This window comes from Enoplosus armatus, chromosome 3 (assembly GCF_043641665.1).
Source record: "Enoplosus armatus isolate fEnoArm2 chromosome 3, fEnoArm2.hap1, whole genome shotgun sequence".
In the NCBI taxonomy this organism is placed as follows: Eukaryota; Metazoa; Chordata; class Actinopteri; order Centrarchiformes; family Enoplosidae; genus Enoplosus; species Enoplosus armatus.
This window is the reverse complement of record NC_092182.1, coordinates 3,878,691-3,903,393: the sequence shown is the minus strand read 5'-3', so window position 1 is coordinate 3,903,393 and position 24,703 is coordinate 3,878,691. Positions and strand designations below refer to the sequence as shown.

General features: G+C 43.6%; 2 protein-coding genes across 2 annotated transcripts in view; one reads left to right on the top strand and one right to left on the bottom strand.

Annotated features, from left to right (window-relative positions):
• The window catches only part of cntn4 (contactin 4), a 129,908-nt gene extending 126,366 nt beyond the window's left edge, over nt 1-3,542 (top strand). Inside the window, exons 19-23 of the mRNA XM_070902855.1 lie at nt 199-314; nt 1,834-2,020; nt 2,111-2,223; nt 2,317-2,485; nt 3,451-3,542. Of these exons, the coding sequence (XP_070758956.1) occupies nt 199-314; nt 1,834-2,020; nt 2,111-2,223; nt 2,317-2,485; nt 3,451-3,542 (677 nt within the window). The remainder of the gene's footprint in view (nt 1-198; nt 315-1,833; nt 2,021-2,110; nt 2,224-2,316; nt 2,486-3,450) is intronic.
• A 6,633-nt stretch (nt 3,543-10,175) lies between these two features.
• Nucleotides 10,176-24,703, bottom strand: part of LOC139282962 (band 4.1-like protein 1) — a 29,549-nt gene continuing 15,021 nt past the window's right edge. Inside the window, exons 14-20 of the mRNA XM_070902883.1 lie at nt 23,819-23,968; nt 16,838-16,966; nt 12,966-13,025; nt 11,782-11,877; nt 11,259-11,339; nt 11,023-11,139; nt 10,176-10,301 (exon numbers count right to left, since the gene is read on the bottom strand). Of these exons, the coding sequence (XP_070758984.1) occupies nt 10,296-10,301; nt 11,023-11,139; nt 11,259-11,339; nt 11,782-11,877; nt 12,966-13,025; nt 16,838-16,966; nt 23,819-23,968 (639 nt within the window). The 3' untranslated portion in view covers nt 10,176-10,295. The remainder of the gene's footprint in view (nt 10,302-11,022; nt 11,140-11,258; nt 11,340-11,781; nt 11,878-12,965; nt 13,026-16,837; nt 16,967-23,818; nt 23,969-24,703) is intronic.

Here is a 24,703-nt window from a genome sequence, read left to right as displayed (position 1 = left end):
TGCATGAGTACATGACTAGATCCATCCAGGGTCCTGAACAGTGGCAGCAGTTCTTCTATCAGCACTTCCCCATACCTCCCTCCCTCTGTTGTTCAGATGAAATTGCTTTGGAACAGTTTTGATGTTCCCTCTTTGAGGGGTCATTAAAGCTCAGTGTTACTTCTAAAATCATTCAGAGTCTTTATACATTAACTCCAGAGCCTGGCCGAGCGCCCACCAGGATCCGTGCCAGGAGCCTCTCCGCGTCCGACATTGAAGTCTCGTGGAAAGCTCTGCCCTGGAATGCCAGCAAGAAAAGAGTGCTGGGCTATGAGGTGAGCTGCACTCAAATACCTTGTTTGTGGGTGCAAATGTGTGTGTGTGTGTGTGTGTGTGTGTGCGCGTGCACAAGCACATGCCAACTAATGCCGTTGAATCCTGTTCTCTTCTATTATTGATGAGTGTTTCAGGCTCGTGCACCTTGGGCATAGGAGATAATAGCTTGCTGCATGCATAATGGTCCAGCCTAGTCCCGTGCCTGTGGGTTTAGTTGTGTAGCTCTTGTTGTTTACCTAAGTACTGTAACCACCCCGATTAGCGTACTGATGCAATACTCGAAGGGATAGAACATTTAGCTTCTAATCCACGCAACAAGGCTCAGTCAGTTCTGAGTCGTTTTAATTCCGCTCATTATTGACATCCAAGAGGCGAAGAAAGGCGCTGTTTTCATCCACAGATTGCATAAAGTGCCAGAATAATAGATTGTTGTCCACTCAAAGTCAACAGAGGAGCAGGGCCTGAGCAAAGCATTCCTGTGAGGAAAGACAAATTATATTTGTGCTGTCAAGCGTGCCAGCTATTTCAGCCCTGACAAGCAGGGTGACAAAGAAAATCTGTTATCAGTGGAAGTTGATGGCTGGGGGTTTCTGAGGATTCTTTTTCCTTTTCGTCTTTGTTTTCTCTTTCTTTCTTTTTTTTTCTTTTGCATATTTGACCTCACTCTTTACCACAAAACTATGCAATTTCACATCATTTTGGGCTGTTATTATTACCATAGATAATGCTCAAAAAGCTTAAAGATAAACATTTAATTCTTCAAATTTAACTACCTGGCTATTTGGCACTCAGTCAGCGTGATGAACATCTGCGCTCATCACCTCACATTAGTAGACGACCAGCTCCGACCTGTCATTTTAACATCATGCTGTCTACTTGAAGGGCTAGTATACTTTCTAGTCAACTGATTTATTCCCCATTCAGTGAGATTTACACCATTTTACCAGTCGCTTGCTTTAAAATGACAAGTGTGCCCTTTGTTTTCTGAGACGCCGTACGTTGGCTGGGAAAAGGTGAGAGAGGGAGGAAGATAGCGGCGTTTGTTACGTTTGGCTCCGCTACCAAAATGTGTCATTGGCGATCCCAGCTTCAGTGAAAGAGTCTGTTCTGTGGACCCTCGCTGAAGATACGCCAGCCACCCCATGCATTTAGGGAACCCCCCCAAATGTAAAAATGTTTTGTTTTCCCACCGAACAGTGCTGCAGGGTCCAGGCAGGACGCAAACATCGTATCGATAAATTACAGCTCCCGCGCTCTCACCCCCACACCTAAGCCGCGTAAAGGCAGGAAAATCCCCGACTTAAACCGCACACACTGAGGCACGTAGCTCATGGTGAGCAAAGAGGTACATGAGGTGACACGCTGCTAAAGCTTGTTTTTCAGACCGGTTCACATCTTCCATCCAGTCGAGTTCACAACTCTCTGTTCCCAGTTTGTGCTTCACTGACGGAAAGCTTTTAAGGTGTCTGTCGTGTTTACCTGCGTTCGCGTCTGTGCTGCTGCCCTGTTGCTTTACAGCTGAGGTACTGGAGTAGAAGTGAAAGGGAAGACACGGCCAGTGTGCTGAAGACTGTGGGAAATCAAACGTCTACCATTATCCGTGGGGTGAAAGGCAGCACCACGTATTACATCTCAGTGAGGGCGTATAACACTGCTGGAACGGGGCCTCCCAGTGCCACTGTCAACGTTACCACCAAAAAACCACGTAAGTAGCACATCAAACTAGAACTGCTGGTCACTCTCCGCCCCTGTTCAGCTTTTGTTTGAGGTGAATAAAGTGTTTTTCTCCTCTCAGCACCCAGCCAGCCGCCGGTTAAAGTGATGTGGAACACGTCAGACTCCAAGATTATATTGAACTGGGAGCAGGTCAAAGCCCTGGAGAATGAGTCAGAGGTCACTGGTTACAAGGTAAGCTCGTTTTTTTTTATCAGAAAATGTGTTGTTGCCATGGCTTCCGTGCCTGACCTGACTCTCGACTTGACTTTCGCCACTCGCCCTCAGGTGCTGTACAAGAAGAATCGGCACAGCCGGCCCAACGTCATGGAAACCAACACCACCTCTGTGGAGCTCGCCCTCCCCACTGATGAGGATTATATCATCCAGATAAAGCCATTTGGAGAGGGAGGGGAAGGCAGCAGCAGCAGGCAGATCACCATCCCAAGGATACCAGGTCAGTGGAGAGCTAGTTAGTGCCTCCCTCGTGGCTGAGCTGCATAATCCACTCCCCTGCTGCTGTCTTGCCGGAGCAGATTAGCTATCATCATCTCCAAAAGAACAGAGAGAGTGGGGGGGGGGGGAATGTACTACATGAGACATTTGTGTTGTAGAGTGCTGCAGGAATGAGTCCTAAAACCCAGGTCCCTCGTCTCGAAGTCAATGGGTTTCTAAATGGGTTTTTGGTTAGATGCCTGAAATAAGGTCTGTGGTTAACACAAGCTTAAGAGATTTTCACTTTTCTTTTTACGTCTTAAAACAAGGCGGTTGCTAACAAGTGGCTACGTGACAGAGGTAACACGGAAACTCATCTACTCCCTGGGTCCGCCTTTACAGCCTTGTTGTGTTTATACTCTATATCTATCTGTCTATATAGCTATATCTATATTCTCTTACAAGTTGGAAGCTTAGTGCTGGTGACATTGAAGTAATGCGACCATGGGGTAGTTCGTTTATAGCCTAACATTAGCTTTTTACTCCTGGCGATCCCATTTATGCTTCAAAAATCATAAAAGTGGGGTTCATTAGTGAAGATTATCTCGCTGAACAAAACGTATAAGTACCATAAACTTTTGTTTGCCACAGAGCTTATTTTCTGCAATAATCCAAAATCCCATTGGCTTTTTGTCGAGGGAACCAGGGCGGTGCTGACTTATGTGCCGTGCCTGCAACACTCTATTATAGCCTCTACAAAGACACCATAATGCAAGCGTTGCATGCAAAGTTGAGCCGTTTATTTCGATTACTTTCTATGTGTCAAGTAATAACTCTCCAGCATTCTTGAAAATGAGCGTTTTCAGTTCGTAATGACTAAAGCAGGCTGGAGATGGACCGGCCTATTAAAGAAATGAAATGTCAGAAAGTCTGTGTGATGTCACGACGAACAGACTAACAGCCTCGTTCTTTTCAATACCTTCTCAGGCCCCAATGCAGTCGGCTCGGCATCCAAGGTCTCCACTCTGTCAGCCCTCAGTACAATAGCACTGTCTTTCACAGCGCGGACATCTTTATGACAAACAGCTCCCAGCAGGCGTGGCTTCTGATGTGCAGACAGCTCTACGGCGGAACGCAAACACGGCCCACTCTGGTGTAACTAGATCCATTCATTTAGATTTTAGAGGCGGAAGGAAGATGCTGAGGAGAAAAAAAAAAAAGTGAGAAAAAAAAAAAGATTATGCCATTGAGATGACAGGCAAGGAGTTCCCTGCAGCACCCAGGCTAAGTAAAGGAGATTGACCGATGTCGTGACTATGTTGTTACCAAAGCAGCTTTCATAAGAAAAAAGAATAAAGAGGAAAAAATGTCTTATATGCATCTTTTTGTATGACATATTGAGCTTTTATAGATTTTCTTTTTCCTAATCAATTTGAAGTCGGTCTGGGCTTACTGGGGCGAGAACAATTGAGTGCATGGCAAACAACATCATCAGATTTTCCAGTCTGTAGGTTAAGAATGTGATTTGACAGCGCACCTTTTCTCTTCTCAAATAAGAAAATACCTGTAATACTTTGGTTCTAACGAGCCAGGGTAGTTTTTTTGTTGTTGTTTTTTTTCTTTCGTCTTCAAGCGAATGAACTATTAACTGTTATCTGTTGCAGCCCTGCATCTCTGTTCCTGCAATATCTCAAAACGATTTCACTTAAAGGACGGCATCGCCGTGTTGGTTGCTTGTCATTATTGGTCATCTTACCAAGCGCTGTATGTGTGAAGGGAGGATTAGCGTTTAAAAGCATCCGTCCATTTGACACGCTGATGCTTTACCATGCTGGTGAAGTGTTAGCGTTAGCAGGCTGGCCGAAGTTAGCCAGCTCGGATTTCACTGAAGATTTTCTTTGTGTATGTCATGAATCTGCAGAAAATGTAGAATGAAGAACAATATTAACTTCACGAAGTTCACCCCCCGCATCAGATTTTGCTTACTGGCACTAATGACGCAAAGGATAGGTTGGGATGTATTGAGTTGTAGTCATAATCATTCCCTCTGTCCACAATGGCCCTTCGCAGTATGAGTACACTGCAAAAGATGGGGGACAAAATCCAAAGTTCTAGGGGGGGGGGGGTTGTCTTTCTCCAAATGTTTCCTTGCTGAGACGCAGCAGAGGGATACAACCTTGTAGTTCCATGTAAGTTTGTAGCTAGGATAATGCACCGATAATAACCCTACACGACTCTCTGAACTCCTAAGGAGGACTGTAGAATACGTTGTCATTGCACTCTGCAGGGATCGCTTCACGGCCGGTATGGACAGACGGAATTATTACAGCGACCAATAACTCCGTGCCGTGAAACAAAAACAAAAACAAAAACAAAAAAAAAAAAAAGTAAAAATCCAATCCTTAATATGCAGGAGGCCTTAGCATGCCGTGTTTTTTCGGTGCCAGTCCTCTCGGGGGGGGAAGGTGACCCAAGAACTCCCAAAAAAGTCGATGGAGTCCTTCAAGCCATTCACGTGATAGTTGCCGAGTTTGTTACCAGAAATAGCACCGTGCTGTTTTGGAGAGCTGTCTCCCCCTCTGGGCTCCTCTGCTTTGGCCATTGAACTGCACTGGTGACCGGACCCTTGTGGCTGTCTCATGCTCCTCATTCTTTCGGTTAGCCCCGTGTCTAGAGCTATTCTTTGCCTTCTGTGTGCCTCATCATATGTTCAAAATCCTCAGGTCCTTAAAGAGCCTTAACTTATCATATGTATATCACAAACATTAGAAACATAGAACTATGAAGCAGCCTTGGTAATGTTTACATGCTGCTGTGTTGATAGTTGATGTATGTGGTTGGGATCAGGGGTGGGGGGGGGGTGGGCAGCATCCTTTGTGCAATGCTGAGGTTACTAAGGTTAGTTTGAATGGCATTCTGCTGTTTCGCATGGGATGTTGGCAATATATGAGGCCTGGTGCATTTTTATAGGTGTGTATTCTTAATAAAAGACGATGCTGCTGATCTTTTCCTTTTCCCATTGTCTCCTGATGCCATGTGGGAGTGCTGCGCTACAGAGGTACAGTGCAGTCTGTATGTAGCTTGTAATCCACTTGAGTAGTTTGTACTTTGAAGGGAAGTGTACTGTAGGCTACTGGGTTCTTGCTCAGAATCATGCATCAAGAAATGTGTGAAATACTGTTTTGTACACTTCAAATCATTTATATAAAAGAACCTTTCTAAAGAGATGATTTACTTGGTTTTTATGTAATAACTCTTGTTTCATACTGTAGCTAACTCGCTCAGCATGACTGTACTTTGTCCTCTCTCTTCTGTCCATCCGCAAAAAAAAAAAAAACGACTGAATGGCTTTAGGAACATGCAAACACGCATCTGATAGGTCTGTGTATACTGTGCGTGTACCATGAAATCTGACCCATGATCTGCCCCATGTCTATGCTTCTGTCTCAGCCAGGCCCTCTGAGGTGTACTGGGTTTACTGTCCATATACGCTCTACACGAGGGTTTCCTCTGTTGCTGTTTGTTGTTTATACTGTGTTAATAAAGATTATTGATTTATAGAACAATGTCAAGCTCTGTTGGTCCATCCGTCAATACATATGACCTATGTGAGAACTGCCATATAGGAATATTCCTCCCCTGGCCATGTGACACAAAATATCTGGATTTAATAGTTAAGTGGACAAGATACATCTTTATTTTTGAATTTAGGATTGCACTTGTCAAACAAAAAGGCAGAATTGAAGTAGGACAGGCCTAGACATCAAGGCTTTTAGTCCTTAGTATGGGTCCAAAAACTCTGGATCCTACACTTCCCATAATGCAACAGGATACCATCTCTTCATTAGACGCTCGGTAAGCAGCTACATCGCTCAAACGGCACATCCCGAATTCGGAACGCAGGTTTTCTGTCAAAAATGTTGCAGTCTTAAACCCCAACCCGGGATAACCCTGTATGGCATCACTTGCACAACCGCTTTCACAGGCGTTGTGATACTCCTCATGACTAGTCTTGATGCGTAAAATCTGTGCAAAGGAATAGAGGTCAACGTAGTAAATCTCTGTCAGAACTTTCATTTGGTGACCTGTAAATGCTGAAAGTATCTTCCATTTTCTATAAAAGTGTGTGTGAAGTCCACATGGCGAGCAAAGGTTTGTTGGTTGCAGAAAATACACTAGATGGCACTAAGAGCACACAAACAACGAGCCTGCACCCCTGTTATAGTTGCTGAATTTGGCCACAAGGTGGCAATACAAAACAATTTCCCTTTTAACCCTAATTCCAATGACAATTCCATCCTTTCCTCTTAAATAACAAAAAAACAACCATTTTTTTACATGATGAATTATTAATGAATGAAAGTCATATAATTAAGTAAAAGCAAGGACACAGTTTCTCATTACTAGTGACTAGTGAAATCCCTCTCCCCTCTTTTCAGAATCAGACACAGCGTTTGAATCATACTGAGACATTTATTTATGCATGTATGTTTTTTCCATTTAAGACTGAATGCAAATACAGCAAATACACACCACCAAGCACAAGGGGAATGTAGAGCAAAAGGCAGTGGAGAATTGACGGTGGAGGCTAAACAGCAGAGCAGTTTGATGCTCTTCACGGGGGGGGGGGAAGAAAAGAAAGAAAGAAAAAAAAATATCATATCCATAATCTGTACTATGCTGGTTTTCTACGTTAAATGGGGCCAATAAATGTTTTCAGAGAGACTACGCTCAATGTCACATCCTTTACAAGACAAGTCATTTCCCTTTCACGACGGCTCCTCCTCCACCTTGGACTGGGAGGAGAGGTCGTTTCTACGTCTGCCTCGTGGTGATTAACAGCCCCGATAACTGTGGCTCCCGCTCCCGCAACCTCGACTCCAAACATAAGGCACCCATTCATGTGACACTTCCGTCGCGCTGCTGTCCTTCGGATCCTTCTCCCCGCCTCCTCTCTTGAGCCTAAAAGCACTTCCCCAGCTCCTTTCAATTTCTACATAGTTTACAGGATAATACACAGGAGTATGGATGTTTATATAAATACAGGCCCCCTCCACCCTTCAACTCACCACCTCATCCACAGCACGCAACTTCTCTCCTGATGCCTACAGTGATTTCTCTTCCATCAGTAGTGTGTCCAATACTACAGCACAGACAGCCCCCCCCCCCCCCCCACACACACACACACAAACAGTTTACAGCATATCTGCTGCTACCACTGCAAGCAAGTGCCTTCACAACAGTCCAGTGTCATATGACCGGAAAAAAAATAAAATAAAATCGAGCAAAATAGAATATACAAACAATCAGTTCCTGAAGGGAATTCCTTCTTTCCTCAGACACATTAACAGCAGGTCGACAGTTTCAAGTGGAGGGCACGGGAGGATTAGACGACGAAGGCCGTGGTCGCAAGTGTTGGGGGGAAAAGCTCCTTTGAATATCGCTAACTCTGCGTTATAGGTTTTGGTTGCGCTTCGGTACACATGAGAGTTCACAGTTTTCTCCCTTTAGAGGACAGAGGATAAGAAGAGTAATGGCTGCTTATTGCAAATCTCACAAGCCGTGCGCTTCCGGTTAACAGTAGACACAAAATGAACAATGGCGGCAACACGGCTAACATGGGTCAGGCTCCGTCGGAGGGACTCTGGTGTATGATAAGTGATGCATAGTATAGTATTAAAGGTCATCCAGGATATATGTTACGCGACAGCCAACAGGTTCTGTGGGTGGACGGCGCTTCATGTATGTGGAACACTATGAGTCTCAGCTTTGTCTGGAAGGGGGACAGCGGGGGGGGGGGAAAGCGCGGGCCTCACATTCACCACTCCTATAAATACAAATTACAAACTCATACACCATAACTTAAATTCCATTTCCAACAGAAAACAAACAACAACAAAAAAAATACCCACGTTAATCTTGTGGTTTTGAACTTTTCAGGCAGTTTTTTGCGAACGTGCACACATGATTAAAGGACTGGAAAATGTATTGTTTTATCGTTTCTGTTAAAAGCTGCTATGATCAATGTTTTTTTATACTACAAATGAATCAAACGTGTCGTGTGAAAGGTGCTGCTCGTAGTAACGAACCCACATAGAATTATCACCCAATTGCGTTTCCCTCAGCTGTACGTAGTAGCACGTAAGCCTCTTTTAGCTTTTGGTTTTACGGCCCTCAACTTTGCTGATTTGTTTCACTCCGGCACTCACTCTAGTAAGCACCAAAATGCGGACAACGTTAGTGACCAAGTGGCCAACGTGACTCCAAATGGATGTTTCAAATAGACAACTGTTTGCTTACAAGTCTGCTCTTATAATATGTCAATGTAGTGTTTACAGCTTGCTGCGCTGCCCTCAAGTGGCCAAAACAATTACGGCAGGTTCAAAGAACGGATATGATCCTGTTATTGATTATTAAGGGACATCTGTTTTAAAATGATTAAAGTCGTGATCAAACAGCATACAGATCGAGCAAAGTAACAGCACAACAACTAAAGCTCTTGTCCACACATGCAGACTGAAATGTCCAAAAACACAAGGATAACCTACAAACTCTGTTTCATGATGGAAGTTAGTAAAATCAAGTACAAAAAAAACCAAATGAAAACATATCATCACATTTCTGAAACATATTAGATAAAACAGTATTTATATTAAAATTTCTCTATAAATCTTATAACTGTGACCAAAACATGTGACCAGCATTTCTTTATGCAGACAGCGAGTTGACACCAAAATGAAAACGGTAACAGTGAGCGGGGGGGGGGGGGGGGGTGAGGACGAGGACGAGTGATGTTTACGTGTTAGAGACTGGGACCAAAGCAGAGTTCCAGCTGAAGTCTTCTTCAGTCCATCATGATCACATTGTGTCTGCTAATCACTGGCCCGGTGATTTTTACAGCTTCGCCGTTCAGCGCTCAGTCCCATCATCTCAGAGCTTCTTGTGGATTTCAAATGTGGACATGTCCGTGTATTTTTTGTTTGTTTGTTTTTTTTCATTCCCTTGGCTATTTTGTAATTGAATCATGCACATTATAATCATCTGATATTATACATATTTCATAAACAAGCGAACACTGGACATAAATTAGATCCTCTATAGATAAAAATGTAAAAAGCTAATAAGACAGCTGTTGATTATACTGAAGGTGTCACAGCCAGGAGGTGGCAACAACGAGCAAAAGGCTGCCTCTTGCCACTTGGCACCAACCTCCCCATCCCACCCCCCACCCCAACCACCAGCATTGTCCCCATCCTTTCACTTAACCCTGCTTATATCTTATTAATTTCATATGTGACAGTAGCACAGGGCAGATGTTTGGGACCTTAAAAAAAAAGAAGTAATTTGTGAGGGGAGGGTATTGGGGCTGGGGGGAGTTGGGGTTGAAAACTGATTGATTCAAGTGACCCTCAGGGTTCGAAGAAGTCAAAATGTATTAGATTAAATAATATGCAAGTAAAGTTTCAGAGGTGAATTCAAATAGTAACAGCCAGGTTTCACTTTCAATCTGACATTACTCAACTTGATTAAATCAAGCGGTAAATCATCCAATAGGGGACGTCTCCTGTTCCAAGGAGGTGGAGGGCTGGGACGGGCTGGGACACAACGGGAGGCTAGGTCTGGTCGGAGGCTGAGTCACAGTTGGCTTGTCTAAAGGGACAGGAGTGGAGGTCTACTGCTTCATGGAATGCAGTCCGTTCTCACGTCGGTGTGTACACAGGCAGGTTAGAGAGTCCTCATATCCAGTTGGTGGCGTACTGCGGGGCGGGGCAGGAGACACGCAGCTGGAGGACCCTCTCCTGTCCCCACGTCTCAGGAGCCACCATGACCGATCAGGACTGCAAGGAGACAACAACACACAGATGTGTCATCACACATGAACATGGACGGACATGAGACAATGGGACAACATTGACAATAATGACAACATTTCTGTGTCTCTTTGTAGTTATTTTGTATGTCTTTGTAGTTGTTTTGTATCTCTCTGTGGTCATTTTGAGTCTTTGTTGCTGTATTGAGTCTTTGTTGTTTGTATCTTTGTAGTCATTTTGTGTCTTTATAGTAGTTTTGAGTCTTTGAAGTTGTTTTGTATGTTTGTGATCGTTTTGAGTCTTTTTAGTTGTTTTGTATGTTTGTGATAGTTTTGAGTCTTTTTAGTTGTTTTGTATGTTTGTGATAGTTTTGAGTCTTTGTAGTTGTTTTGTATGTTTGTGATCGTTTTGAGTCTTTGTAGTTGTTTTGTATGTTTGTGATAGTTTTGAGTCTTTGTTGTTGCTTTGTATCTCCTTGTGGTCGTTTTGCATTTTTTTTTGTGGAGGTTCTTGTGTCTCCTTGTAGCCATTTTGCATCTCTCTATAGTGGTTTTGTGTCTCCTCGTAGTTGCTTGATTGACAATCTAACAAGAACTGTTAACAGTCACTTCAAACAGAGGCTCTGGCCCCGGGCTACCTGAGGCCTTTTGGCCTGTGCCAGGTAGGCTGTTCAGTAATCGATCCATGCACGAGAGGCCTGGTAATCTTGTAACATGACCAGACTCTCAACGCTGTAGCAGTCACATACCTCTGCTTTCTGCTGCAGCTCCTCAGTGGGAGACTCTGTTTCCCTGATAACCACTGCTTTTGTCACCAGCATGTCGGGGTGCTGCTGCTTGGCCTCTTGGATCGCCATGGCGAGGGCCTGGGGACATGAAGCATCAACACATGGGTCATAAACCTCACATATTAGCTTCCTGTGCCTTATTACGTATTGAACATACAGTGCAAGTTTTGTAGTATTTATGTAACACTCCTCCTCACCTGATGTTGGTCCACATCATCGTCTCCTGTGATTATAATCCTTTTCTCAATTCTGGTCTCTGAGTAGCCTCCTTTCACAGTCTGAGAAAGAAATACATTCAATCACTCATAAGCTCATTCCCAACAATATTTCACCAGTAAAGACTCTTATTTTTTACAACAACAAATATAAAAGCTTTCATGAAGTGCAAATAGATTGAATCCCTATTGTTTTACAGTCTAACTCATAATGGAGAAACAGAGATGTTGTACTTCAATGTCTAGTTGTTACAATGTATGTATGTATGTACAATGTTATTAGTGTTAATGTAAAGCCTAATCTAACATTGTTACATTACATTGTGTGGCAACTGAGTCTTTAATAAAATACAAGTGCATCTAGTAATTTTATTTGGCCATCTACTCTCTCTCTCTCTCAACATGTCGACAAGGAGGGATGCATTTAAGCATGTACCATAAGACACAGGGCTGACTCTAAGCTCCTTTTATTAAATTGTAACCATGGGAACAGATAAGGTGTTACCTTGGTAACTTGAGTTGTGGTTGCTGAGGTGACGCTCTCGGCGGTGATGGTCAGCGGGGACACAACGGACTCCCTCTCCTGGGTGCCAGCTTTCACCTACAGCACATTCATTAGAGGGGAGTCATACAGGCATGGAGGGACACACACACACACACACACACCAGCACACACATGCTCATAACACAACGTGCAGTGCTGCCTCAGCCAGGGGGCTCTCAAACACCTGCGGTGAATATCAGAAATCTGAAATGTGTGTGCAAGCACAGGTCTTGAAGCTGAGTGAGCGTGAAACAAGTAGAGAATGTTATCAGGGTCTCCGTCCGCCTGATGTCCTGGACAACAAGCTTGTTTTACACTCACTATCAACTGTTTGAAACTACACGAGCTCAACATCCTGACAGACTCAACTTCACACTAATGCTTGAGCTAATGATTTTTGTAAAGCAAGCGTGCACTTTTCTACAAGACGAAAACAAATTACACTGCACTGGTGTGCCGCTTTTTCGAAGGATTTCTTATTGAATGCAGACCACAAACACACAGCCATGGTGAGCTTTATAACGATTGTAGACCGGTCCCTTTAACGGAGGCTGTTTTAGAAAATTGCTGATTAGTGGCGACTCAGTTTGCCTCTGGATTGGTGTGAAGTGGTCGTAACAGGCCAGGGTGGCCATCTGACGTGATACTTCAGACATGTTTTTTGACCGTGAAGCAGGGTAAAGGTGGTGTGTTTTATCTTGAGAGACGTACTTTTGTTACAGTTTCGCATATTAAGTTTTTGGGGCTTTTTGAAAAGTGTTAAGAGCATCCACGGTGGAGGAAGCACGCCATCTCCACCTGAGTCACGCGTACAAAACTGACAAAAAACAAACATCCGTGTTTAGTAAGAAAAATCATTTGCACATAGTATGATACAATGAGAACTGAAATCAACACTGGTTGTATCATATTCATCTAAATTTTCACATTCTCTCATTCATTATCATGACATCAAACACCAGTATTGTGGTAAAAAAAAGATTATTCCCTTTTACACTTCATTCTTCTTTCAGAAGGATATGAAGTGGTGGTCAAGGCTACAAAAGGTTGCTGCAGCAGCACAATGGCTGGAGTTTCTTACTCCGCCACCGCGCACACACACACATGCTGTCACACTGATGTATTTCCTCTGTAAAAATACTTACAGGGGAGCCATTTTCTTTAAGGGCAGCAGGAGCCTCCCGCGGGCTGACGACTCCATAGTTCTGACGGAGAGAGAGAGAGACAGAGAGGCAGTCTGACTTACAGCAGTGGAGAGACTTGTGGGCAGAGTCTTCATTAACTGCACAATGTGAAGAAAGTCCAGCTCAGAGAAATACGATCGGTGTGTCGGTTCAATCAGCATATTGGAGATACACATCACTCACAATAAGGGAGCCACACAGAATAATATCCTATCTACTTAAAGCACCATTAGTTGTTGTTATGTTTCTGCTGACTCAACAAATTAAGTCCAATATTCCCTTTCCTTTTAGCTGTTAATCAAACTTGATACTACCAGTATTACCAGATTACTGTCCTAGCAGTTCGATTGCAAAGATATAAACATACTTTATCGTTTTCTACTGAACAGGAAAGGATACAATATTTGTGACGTCGGACTGATACTTCTCTTTTGCTTTCCAAGATTTTCGCCTCCACCTATAGTTTATTGAATGAAATTTCCAGCTGTATGAGCAGCTCCTCCATTTCCTTTGTGCATTGCATTGTGGGACATAGTGTGCATCAACAGCACACTCAAAAATGGACCGTATTTATGGTGCCTTCAAATGGGGTCGTGTTTACTATGTTTGCAAGGACAGTCCCTATGAAGGCCCTCCTCTTGTGATATTCATGACCTGACTCAACGGAAATTTTCTGAAAGCCCCGAGTTCCCAAGTTGAGGCTCACTTTTCGGTGGATGGTAAGTTAATATATTGTAATTTTTGTCGGAAAATGTTGATATTCCCTATGCTTTTGCATTTCCTGCATTACGATACCCGCTCGCTAGCTTGCTAAATTGTTAGCCTCGGTGGACGAGGAGTCTTCTGGTTGCTGTTGCCTAGCAGCGGTCGAACTCCACGCATATCGTGTACGCGACTTCCCATGTCGTAACCACAAGCTCACGAGTTCCATTTGAAGGCAGCGATAGTATGCATACTGTTTGCTTTGATTGTACTTCATTTTGTCACTTTTCAACAGGTAGTAGTAGTAGTAGGTGTTAGTAACCCCTTAATAACCTTTATAAAGACTGCACTGCAGTCAGTTGTCACAGTTCCAGGGCCCAGGTATAGACCTTTTTCACAGCCGACATTTTGGCACGTCATCGCAGGAAAAGCGCAGGTGTAATTGACACTAACAAGCCCGTTCCATTTAGGTGAGCTGGTTCCAGGGTCCTGGTACTGTGCGTGCTGGCTCGCTGTCACGGCTCACTGGGACACTTGATGGAACGGAGCCATCGTTAACAAAGTGTATTTCACCTGCGCTTTTGCAGCCACGACGAGCGAAAATGTCTGCTGTGTACTGTCGACGCTGGCTCGATGACAGGGCTCTCCGGCGCCTTCACTAAAGCCATTAGTTACACCCGCGGTGGAAAGTCACAGAGCCACAAGCAGGAAGCAACAAACATATCAGTTGGTGAGGTTTGGCGTGTTTACTTCTTGTCTTCCAGTACTTCTGTGACAAAGCCGCTGAAATAGTTATGTGTGACATGCTAAAAGGTGGGGTCATAAAGTCAGCCAGCTGACACAGTAATGTCAGTCACACAGCAAGGACCAGTTAAAGTTTGCAAACATAACCGCAAGCTACTGGTCACACCAGTCCAAGTGACACTATAGCAGCATGATTGAATTGTGTCTCACTTTAAAGCAACTGAACGGACCAATGTAAATGCTTCTAATGTACCACCCTAATCTAATTTCACAGGTAATGTTTTCCAAATATTATACACAGTGCGTAACAAATTTATTAGAGCACCTGTCATAAAAATGAGAAAACACAAATATTTTAGAAATCTGTCAAAAACTAAAAATTGTATTGTTATTTATTAGGCAAATAACAAACTGGAACAACTAAATAGTCCTTATTCACATATATTAACCAAACATCTTAATATTCTGTATGACCTCCTTTGGCCCTGATAACAGCTTGCATTCTCGCAACCACAAAACAAATGTTTCTGTTCAGGAGTGCAAGTAAATAACTGTCATTGGCATCTCAATCAAAAAATAATTACGTGCTTTACTCTTTTTTTTCTGCTTTTTTGTAAAAGAGTAAATTTGAGAATTCATGGATAACAACAATAATTCTATTTTAGCATTAAAGAGATCATTTTGATTAAAGAGCTTGGCTTGCACATACTGGTGGATTAACCATTACAGAGACATCAAATATTTTGGTCATCAGCAATACTGTTCATTTAGGGCAGCGGGGGCAAACACCTCACACTGGGTGGTGGTCTAATACATTTGTTAAGCACTGTATATATATATATATATATATATATATATATATATATATATATATATATATATATATATATTACAATGAAGAAACTATGGCTTTATGTAAGAGAAATTTTGACCTAAATGACTTGTGACGACTTGTTCTGGATTGACAACATATTTCACAGCCATGACTGACAGTCAAACCAATGACACCATGCATGTACGTAACACTTGATGAATTGTTTATGACGGCAGTACTAAAGCTGAACAAATTCCTTTTACTACAGTCTGGTGGCGATGCTACCCCAAATTCAAAGCCTGTCACTGACGTGCAGACAGCCGGCAGCGGCCAAGCCTTTGTGCTGCTGTTGAGAAGCTCGACAGACATGACATGGCTCCCTCTGCTGGCTGAACAGTGTTGGTACCGGAGAGCTTTGTCTTGCCTATCGATGACGTCATCCTCCATTTGCTGCAGACGCACACACACACTCACACACACACACACACACTCTACTGTGTCTTATTCTGACATTTTAGAAGGCTCGACTCAACACTGATCTGGCACTTCAAAGGCACTCTCTCTACATCATTCCCTGAGTTCATCCACACCATTAGCTGAATGGCTAAAGAGCCCAGCGATGATTACATTTTAATAAGGCACCTGTGGGACAACCAGCCAGCACTCAGATCTTTGCCTCTGGAGATGAATGGGGATTCGCACCTGCTTTCATCATCCTCATTAATACACTGTCAATACTTTAATCGCTCCATAATGATGCTATTATGTCATCCCTGTCTGGGGAATATGGCTTTCACGTCACTGAAGCCCAAAGAAATGCTTCCTCTTCTAATCAAGACTACTCCGGAGCTCTGCATGAATATGTCTATTTGTTGGGAGTGATCCTATGATGAGGATTTTCCTCATTTGCCCTTTCTACCAATACTGTAGCTTAAAATGTACCCGCATTAATGTATAAGATGTGTACAAAAATGAAAATACATATTAAAGACATTGTCGGACATTTTGTTCTTGCCAAGAGTTAGGCGAGTAGATTGATACCAATCTCAGGTGTGTTGGATAAATATGAAGCTACAGCCAGCAGCCGGTTACCTTAGCTTAGCATAAGGACTTTAAACAGGGGGGAACAGCAAGCCTTCCACCGTGAGGTTGCCTGGCAACCAATGGAGACTCCAGGATATAACGTCTTCAGTGAGTTTTAGAGGTGCCGGTAGGAGGACTTTGTTCCCTTGAGACAGAGCCAGCCTAGCAGATTCCACCTGTTTTCAGTATTTATTCAAAGCTAAGCTAACGGGTTGTTGGCTGTAGCTTTATATTGAACAGACACATATGAGAGTGATATCGATCAAACATCTGACTCCCTGCAAGAAAGTGAACACGTATATTTCCCAGAATAATAAAACTATTCATTGAACAAATGTTAACTGTACACTTAAGTTGGTAAAGATCATAGCTTACTTAAATGATGTTTGGAAAAGAGTTTACTGTAAGTTACAACAATGAAAGGGACATTGAAAACATGACAGCATAGTAAGGTTTGTTCACGCCGCTTCTGTTCGAACTGTTGCTTTACCTGCGGTGAGACATTCATGATGTTGGGGTGGTTCTCTGACCCGTTCGTATGTGTTTCCACCTTGCTGTCGGACCTCTTCAGCATATGAGCCACGCTCACAGCACTGGGTTCTTTCTTTGCCACAGGAGGCTGTGTGAAAAACAAATAGATCAAATTAAGTCACGCAATTTCCTCACAGAACCCGGAAGACCTCGGAAACGCATTGCTTACGAGCAGGACGTTTTTCACAACCAAGCGTTTGAACCCTGTTAACTTTAAGAAACACTGAAATACAATTTTTTTGTGGGTTGTTCGGCTTGATGACAACATGCAAATGGCGATGCAGTGGCAGGGGAAGTCAAAGAAACACGTACAACGTAACTGACAAAAACAAAATTCATAAAACAATAAAACAATTCATAAATGAATACATCAACAAACAAAATGAAACATGAACAAAATATAACAAAATTCATACAATGGGAAATGGTCCAACAAAAAAGTAAATAAATAATAATAAATAAAACTGCGGGTAGTTATGGCACCAAGTCCAGCCAGGCAGGGTGAATCCAGTGGGTGATGATGATGAATGATGAATACTTTCATCTACCTCATGATGCGCTGCCTCCTCAGGAAGCTTCTCCTCTATGGGAGACTTGTCCCGAGAGCCCATTAGACGGGCAGAGTAGAACCTGGAGGTCTCCTCAAAGTCCTCTCGGCCCACCTCGGGCTGTCGCTCCTTCTCTCCCAGCTCTGATGTGCCCTTAGAGAAGTCCTCCACGCCGGAGTGGAGGTCCATGATGACGGTGAAGTCGACCTCAGCCTCCAGGCTGGACGTGGAGCTGACCGTCATGCTGGAGCACTTGCGCTCGATACCCAGGTGGGTTTCCCTCATGCAGGCCACCGTGTCCCGCTCCTGCTCCTCCTCTGAGGCTACGCTCGGCTGGGGCCTCCTGTCCCCGAGCTCCTTCTGGGCGGGTACAGACACAGGATCACCACTCTAAGGTTACATAACTGCAGACAGATGGATGATGAAGATGACATGAAGGGGATGGAAGTATCATCTGGATGTTTGCTGGGATTCATGGAGGATCCAAAGTCAAAGCCATTGTACATGCACTGTATCCTGCATATACAGTAGAAAACCGTAAGACATGCAATCATGTCAGAAATGAAAAGTTGAAGGGGGTTGGGACACACCAAGGGGTCGCAAGATGAATGAGAAAAAGAAAAGGAAATAGTTCTAAAACACAAAATGATGATTTCTGTCAGATTTTTTTCTGATCTTTGCTTCTTTTTTGAGATTACTGGACCCTACAAATACATATGCAGTCAAGACTGAGTTAAGACCAGAATCTGACTTTTTGATGTCTATTTTATGATTGAAAAAAGTATTACGCCACAGAAAAACCAAGCCAAGCTGCAATAACTGCACACTGGCTGGCTAACCAGTGGATAGCACTTGCAAAAACTAAACTTTAAAGTCTTAATCTTAATGAATTATTCCACATAGCTAAATGAGTCATCAGCTAAGTCCAACAATGATCAGTAGCTGCCAGACACCTAGCAAAACAGTTAATGTTCTCAAACAAACTCCTCAAATGAACGAGAAAACCAAATGAACTTGTCTGTTGATGCTGTACTTTTCTCTGAGTACCCTGTGAAGATTAACCAAGAGTGCAGTATTTCCCTTTTTAGGCTCCATGACAACAATTTCTTGGGTAAAACAATCAGCCTGAAAAAGAATGAATCTAAGCGCTACAACCTTTCTATCTGTTACGCAGTTTCTCCGTCAACCCGGAAAACTTTAAACCCTTTACTCTCAACGTCCAAGCTTCTGTGGTCACTACTCTCGGCCTTTGTGGGCTACAGGTCTCTAAAAAACAACAGTTTAGCTGAACAGCACCTAATTTATAGTAACGCCACTCGTATTAATTACAAGTACACTAGCTAATTAGATCACAGTAAAACCTAGATCACATCCGGTTTACAGCACACACACACTTGTTTTTTTTAAAATATGTCAGGGGAGCCTGGCGCAGTCCGATGGGAGGGATGCAGAGAGGAAAAGAGCTGATGGGTGGAGCACATGAAGGTGGGTCAAAACACGAATGAATAACCTTGAAATCAGCAAACGGCTCCTCGTAAATGGCAGGAGTAGAGACTGGCTCCTGCAGGGGGGGGGGGGGAGCAGAGGAAAGAACAGACAGAGAGCGTCCGAAGGTTAGCACAGCACTGAGGAGGCCAGTGGAATTATAGGCCAGCACACAAACATAGATCCTAACAGCAGCGCTTGACTGGAGCCTGAAAATATGAGCTCAGTGTGTTCTGAGCACAAAATATTTCCCTCCAAACCTAAACTGGGATGCTGGTGTGCTGCTAAAGGAGACTCCAAATCTGAATATAGCAACACATTTCGTAGCAGCTAATAATTCTGTGTTTTTAATGTCTTTTAAATGACTCCCAAGTTTAGGTGAGAAATTCAGCCAGTCCAAATGGATTCAGGCACGAATTTCAAGCACTACTCTACAGCAAGGACAGAAAAGAGGTGAGCTTACTGCGACAACAAAAAAAAACAACAACATCTACAGCCAGGTTTTGTTTGTCAGAATTAGCAGAGGCAGGGAAAGAGAATCATGCAGTTTGTATAATGAGCAGGTTCATTATAGCAGCAGCCACCCATTGACCAAGTGAGAAAGTGATGCCACACTACGCACCTTGAATTTCAACAAGGGGAGGATTCAAATATCGTCAAAACATGTTGTTAAATGTCCAATAAAAAAAGTGCCGGGGTGCATTTCAAAGCCTTTTCAAAATGGCCGTGCGGGCCACATGTTTGGAGGAGCACCTAATATTTTCCCACAACCCCCCTCCCGAGTTCAATCTGATCTTGATATGACTGTCACTCGCCAGTGAGAGCTACGCAACACCTCTTCTCATGCCTATTTAATCCAATATGTGCAAGAGCTCGACTCAGATGAAAAGGTGGGAAATGATGAAAGCTGTCATGTCTATTCACTTCAAATTCCTTTCATTCCAGTGCCAAACGCGTGCAAGCTCCTAATGATACCAACATTGAAATGAAAGCAGCAAATCTGACTGTGTCAGGCACTGAGCTGTGGTGTCTGGCTGCTCGCTGCCTGCTGGGGTTTCACAGTTGGAGGAACCAATGTGTTTATAACACCGCTTAGCTTTCTATCCGTGTAGGGTAGAGCAGAATAATGCATCTGATTTATGACTTATTGTCACCAATCTGAAGGATCAAGGGACATTGTGTTCTACATTCTGTTTACATAGGTTCGATGATTTGTGCGCAAACCAAATCTGTACTCCATTTATCTCTAATTTTGGGAGATAATAGCCATCCATAACAAAGTAACGGATGGCAGTACTTTTCACCCTTTGTTCCTCAAATGAGCGATTTAATTGGTCACATCAGTATGAAACAAATCATCTGTTTTGTATTTCCAGTTTGGAAATGCGCGTTGATGATGTGCAGAACTATCAGAGCGATGACGATATGTAAGCCTTTCTGTGCTTGCCACCCTCTGACAGAGAACGACGTGAGCTGGAAAGAAATTTGAGGCTCACAAGTTAGACAAGGCGAGGACGAACCGACAAACCAAAACATGAGATATTGATTTTTGATCTTTTTTTTTCTAAAACTCTCACAGCCAGTGGTGAGCTGTACAGATTTGCCAGACAGTGGGGGTGCATGTTGAGGGCAATGGGAGGGGAGAGAATTGAGTCGCCATATGGGAAAATGTCCAAACTTTTTGATTGGTTTTTGCCACAAGACGGAGCAAAAATACTGCTCCACCTGCTCTTCATACAGGCACGAACAGGTAAGATGGATGAGTGTTTCAAGTCACTGAAAAAAAGAAAAATGGCGTGCGAGTCTGTCAAAAGCTCATGCGATGCTTTATTTCCAATGACTGAATAGCAGATGCCAAGCAGAGTTACCGAGTGTCTCTTCTTGGCTGCGTCCAGGCTCGGCTCCCTGCCGGCATTTCGGCTGTTCCGCAGTATTAGTCCAGACTCCCTGGCCTTCTGTGTTTTCACTGGTGGGGCTGGAGGAGCCATTTTGGGAAGCACTGAAATCTTAGAGCCGAACGACTGACTCTCTGTAGGTCCTCGACCAGACTGAGCGCTATCATCGAGATGTTCTGTTTTAGCGATACCCTCCAGATCTGCTGCGAATGCTGGATGGAAGGTGGAGACGTCGGTCCAGTTGAGGTCTGAGGGTCCTTCTGGAGAGCCAACCGACCAGCGGTATTCCCTTCTGAGGGCCCATGTGGCCTCGTCTTGTCCTATCCTGTCCCTTTGATCCTTACAGGCTACGCTCTTTGACCGCTCGGGCTTGAGCGGAACGATCCTGGTGATTTCCGACTGGTAGCTGCTGCCTGACAGCCGGTGGAGAGACGTTCTCTGACCTCTGTCTCCCGTGAAACCCTCAATATCCTCTGTCCCCGAACTACTGATCTTCCTCTCATGTGTCCTGACTTGTCGGAGTTTTACCTCAGCTAGCTCTTTGTTGTCAATGAGACCCTTCCCCCGTGCCTTCATCACACACTCCCCTTTAACACCGGCTAATGAACTATCATGTTCTATCTTTCCAGGTCCGTTCACTGAGCCTAAATCGATATCTGCTGGCCCAACCTGAATAACTTTCTTCTTTACCTGTTCTGTTCCTTGAGAGGAGGCCTCCCTGCTTTCTCCTACTGATATATCCTCTTGTTTGTTGTCTCTATAGACCCTGACAGTCTGATCCTTTCCTGATCCCTGATCATCTTTCATTATCACCACCGGGGATGACTCACAATGATTTCCTGTTTTAGATGTTTTTTCTGGACTGTTGTCCGAGTCTGAGCCCTCATTTTCTTCTCCAGTAGAATCGCTGCCTCCTTTCCTGTAGATGAGCTCGCCAGGCATTCCCAGGTTTAAGCTCTGGGGTCTCCTCTTTTTATTTGGTTTAGAAGCTGTGCGTTCCTTTATCGGGTGCGAGCCTGGGGCCACATCATTGTTTGCCTCCGGGTCTGAGGCTTGAGATGGTTTACTTTGAGATTTGTCTTGAAACAAGTCTGCATTCTCAGATAATTGAATCACGAAACGACTTTTGTTTGTCGGCCGAGGCTCAGAGCACACATCTGCCTCTCTGGACGATTTTGTTGACAGAAATTCATCAACATGGCTTTTCATTTCTTTCCTGTCATACCCTGTTACCTCTTTATGTATCATCTTGGTAACGTCTATCTCTTTTTCCAGCTCCTTCTTCTCCCATGAGGAATCAGATGTGAGACATTTGTTCTTTTCTTCTGCCTTCCAGTCCTGGTCCTGTTGATAAGTTTCCTGTTTTTCAATCAATACCCACTCCTCAGAGCCCTACATGTTGGTATAGATTAAACACAGTTAGACACGCCAAGCACAGCTGCTGCAAATAATGAAATCTACACAATCATTTGAATCACAGAACAAGAAACAAAATGTACAACTGGTACATAGTACATAGTTTTGGTAAACATGAATTTGCATTTAGGGATTCATTGTACAATATGTTGTAATATTTTCTTAAATAGATGGACATATGAGTGATAGTAATGCATGGCAGGCAGTGCATTTCACCAAACCACAAATGCTATACATAGCAAACTGAATCATGAAAGAGGAAGAGTGAGAGATGTGCAACCTCAGGTGAAGTCACCAGAGTCTTCTGGACGAAACCCTCAACAGACAGGCTGTTAACAGGGTCCTTTCCCACTGCTCGGCCCACCGACTGGCCGACACGAGACAGACAGAGGAGAGCGTTTGAAAGAGAGGGAAGAACAGCCGTTAGAGCTCGGACTCCAAGTCGGGGAGTAAATTAGTAACCACTTCATGCAAAAGGGAAAGTGGAAAACGGGAAAGACAGAAAGAATCAGTGCGAACGGGATTTAAACAGGAGTTATTCTGCAGAAACTTTTTAACGAACTTCAAAAACATGCAACCCCGTGCACCTGACAGCCACCAAATCCGCATCCATATAACCAAATCAGCTGACATTTGCAATGCAAATGTTTTTTCTCTTACTACATCAAAGAGTTGAGTTCGACTGAATCTCTTGGAAACAGTGGAGAGCTGAGAGACTCTCCCAGCTCTCAACTGTCAGTCAATCTGATTAATACCCCCCCCTCCCCTCCCTTTTTTTTACCTGGAATGAGACACACGGCAGATAACACTTTCTGACAGAGACAACGTTTGACATTCTATGGGCCTAATCTGATTGTCCCAGACAGCAGATGAGAGATTGTCTGAAGACAATTCAGACACCGACAAAGAACTAGAGCTACCCTATCTGAAGACCACAATCTAAGTGCTCTGTCTTCAAAAGCCTAATTACCAAAATGTGATCAAAAGCTCCAGAACGTTCGTGATCTGGCATAAAGAAAAGTGTGTCACTGTTAGGCAATCAAGGGAAAAGAAAAATAAGGTAACTGATAATTATTTCTCAAGTGCCTCACATTGAGTAAATCTGAAAAACATCTTGAAACTAATCTCATCAAGATGCTTCCTTCTGAGCTGCTTGTCAGTCATCTTCAAGTACCTCTGAGATATTGTCGGAATTATTCTAGCACACCAGCGAGAGGCAGGATGCACTTCATTATAAACGTCTTAAAATAAACTGCAGATTCTTGTGTTTGTTGCTGTGAGCAGTAGTTTGCACAGGAGACACGTGTTTGAACTGCCTATGGGGGAAAACAATGCAATAACCTTAACTGCCTTCACTAATCGTGCTCGTGGGCTTTTTTTTTTTTTTTCCAGTCATACCAGTACAGTATATCTTCAGGCCTGAATTATTCAAAGACAATGAAAAGAGTATACAAAAACACTTGTGACAAAAAATATGGCTTGTTTTGCCTTGAGTCAAGCAGCGAAAAAGAGGAATTCAAAACGACAGCAGCCAGACGGGAATATCGGGGGGGTGGGGGGGGGGGGGGGGTCTGAGGGCTCTAAGTCTCTACTCACAGCCTTCTTCTCCGGTGTGCCAGTTGGGGAGGTGACCGACAGGCGTTTCTCGCGATTCATCAGCTTGCTGTTGGGCTCCCTCAGGGTCTTCTTCAGCTCGTTGATGCTGGCCTGGTGCTTCAGCAAGAAGTCCTGCGACTTGTCCAGAAACTGGAGGACGAGAGGAGGGCGTGCATTAGAGGGACGTCACCGTCCTTCTTCAACAGCAGCAATCACGTCAGCGCGCCTGATACGCGGGACCAAACGCGACGTGAGACAACAGTGCACACACACAGGAGAAGATGCCATTCTTACACTTCTGTTACCTCGAGAATATTCTAGTGTTTCACCGCTCTGTGCTGTAGCGCGTGGAGAGACGCGACATTTAAGATGCTATTGAATTTCACAGGAAATCAATTAGAGCTGCAACTGAATTGGTTTTTAAGACACAAATGAACACGACAATCAGAGCATTCACTGCAAATGAATGAAGAAATGAATATGTAACATCCATTTACCTTGTCGGATTAATTCAGATTCTGGATTTATTTAGTTTGTTTGGAATAATGACAGTTGGTGGTGGAAAGTAACTTTGTACATTTACAAGTACAAGTACTGTGTTGTAGTACAATTTTGCCAGTATTGCCGTTTTCAGCTACTTTATCTCGTTACTCCACTACATTTCAGAGGTAAACCTACATACTTTTCACTCAACTACATTTAACTTATGACAGCTGTAGTTACTAGTTAAAGGAAGTCCACCTTGAAACAATAGCCAGGTGCCCATAATATACCTTAATGCAGTTATTGCGTTTTGGAATCACTCCGCCTGTTCACACTGGCCATATACAGATTCCCTCCTAATGTGCTTTCAAAGTGACGAGGGACAAAATCCACCCTCCTCTT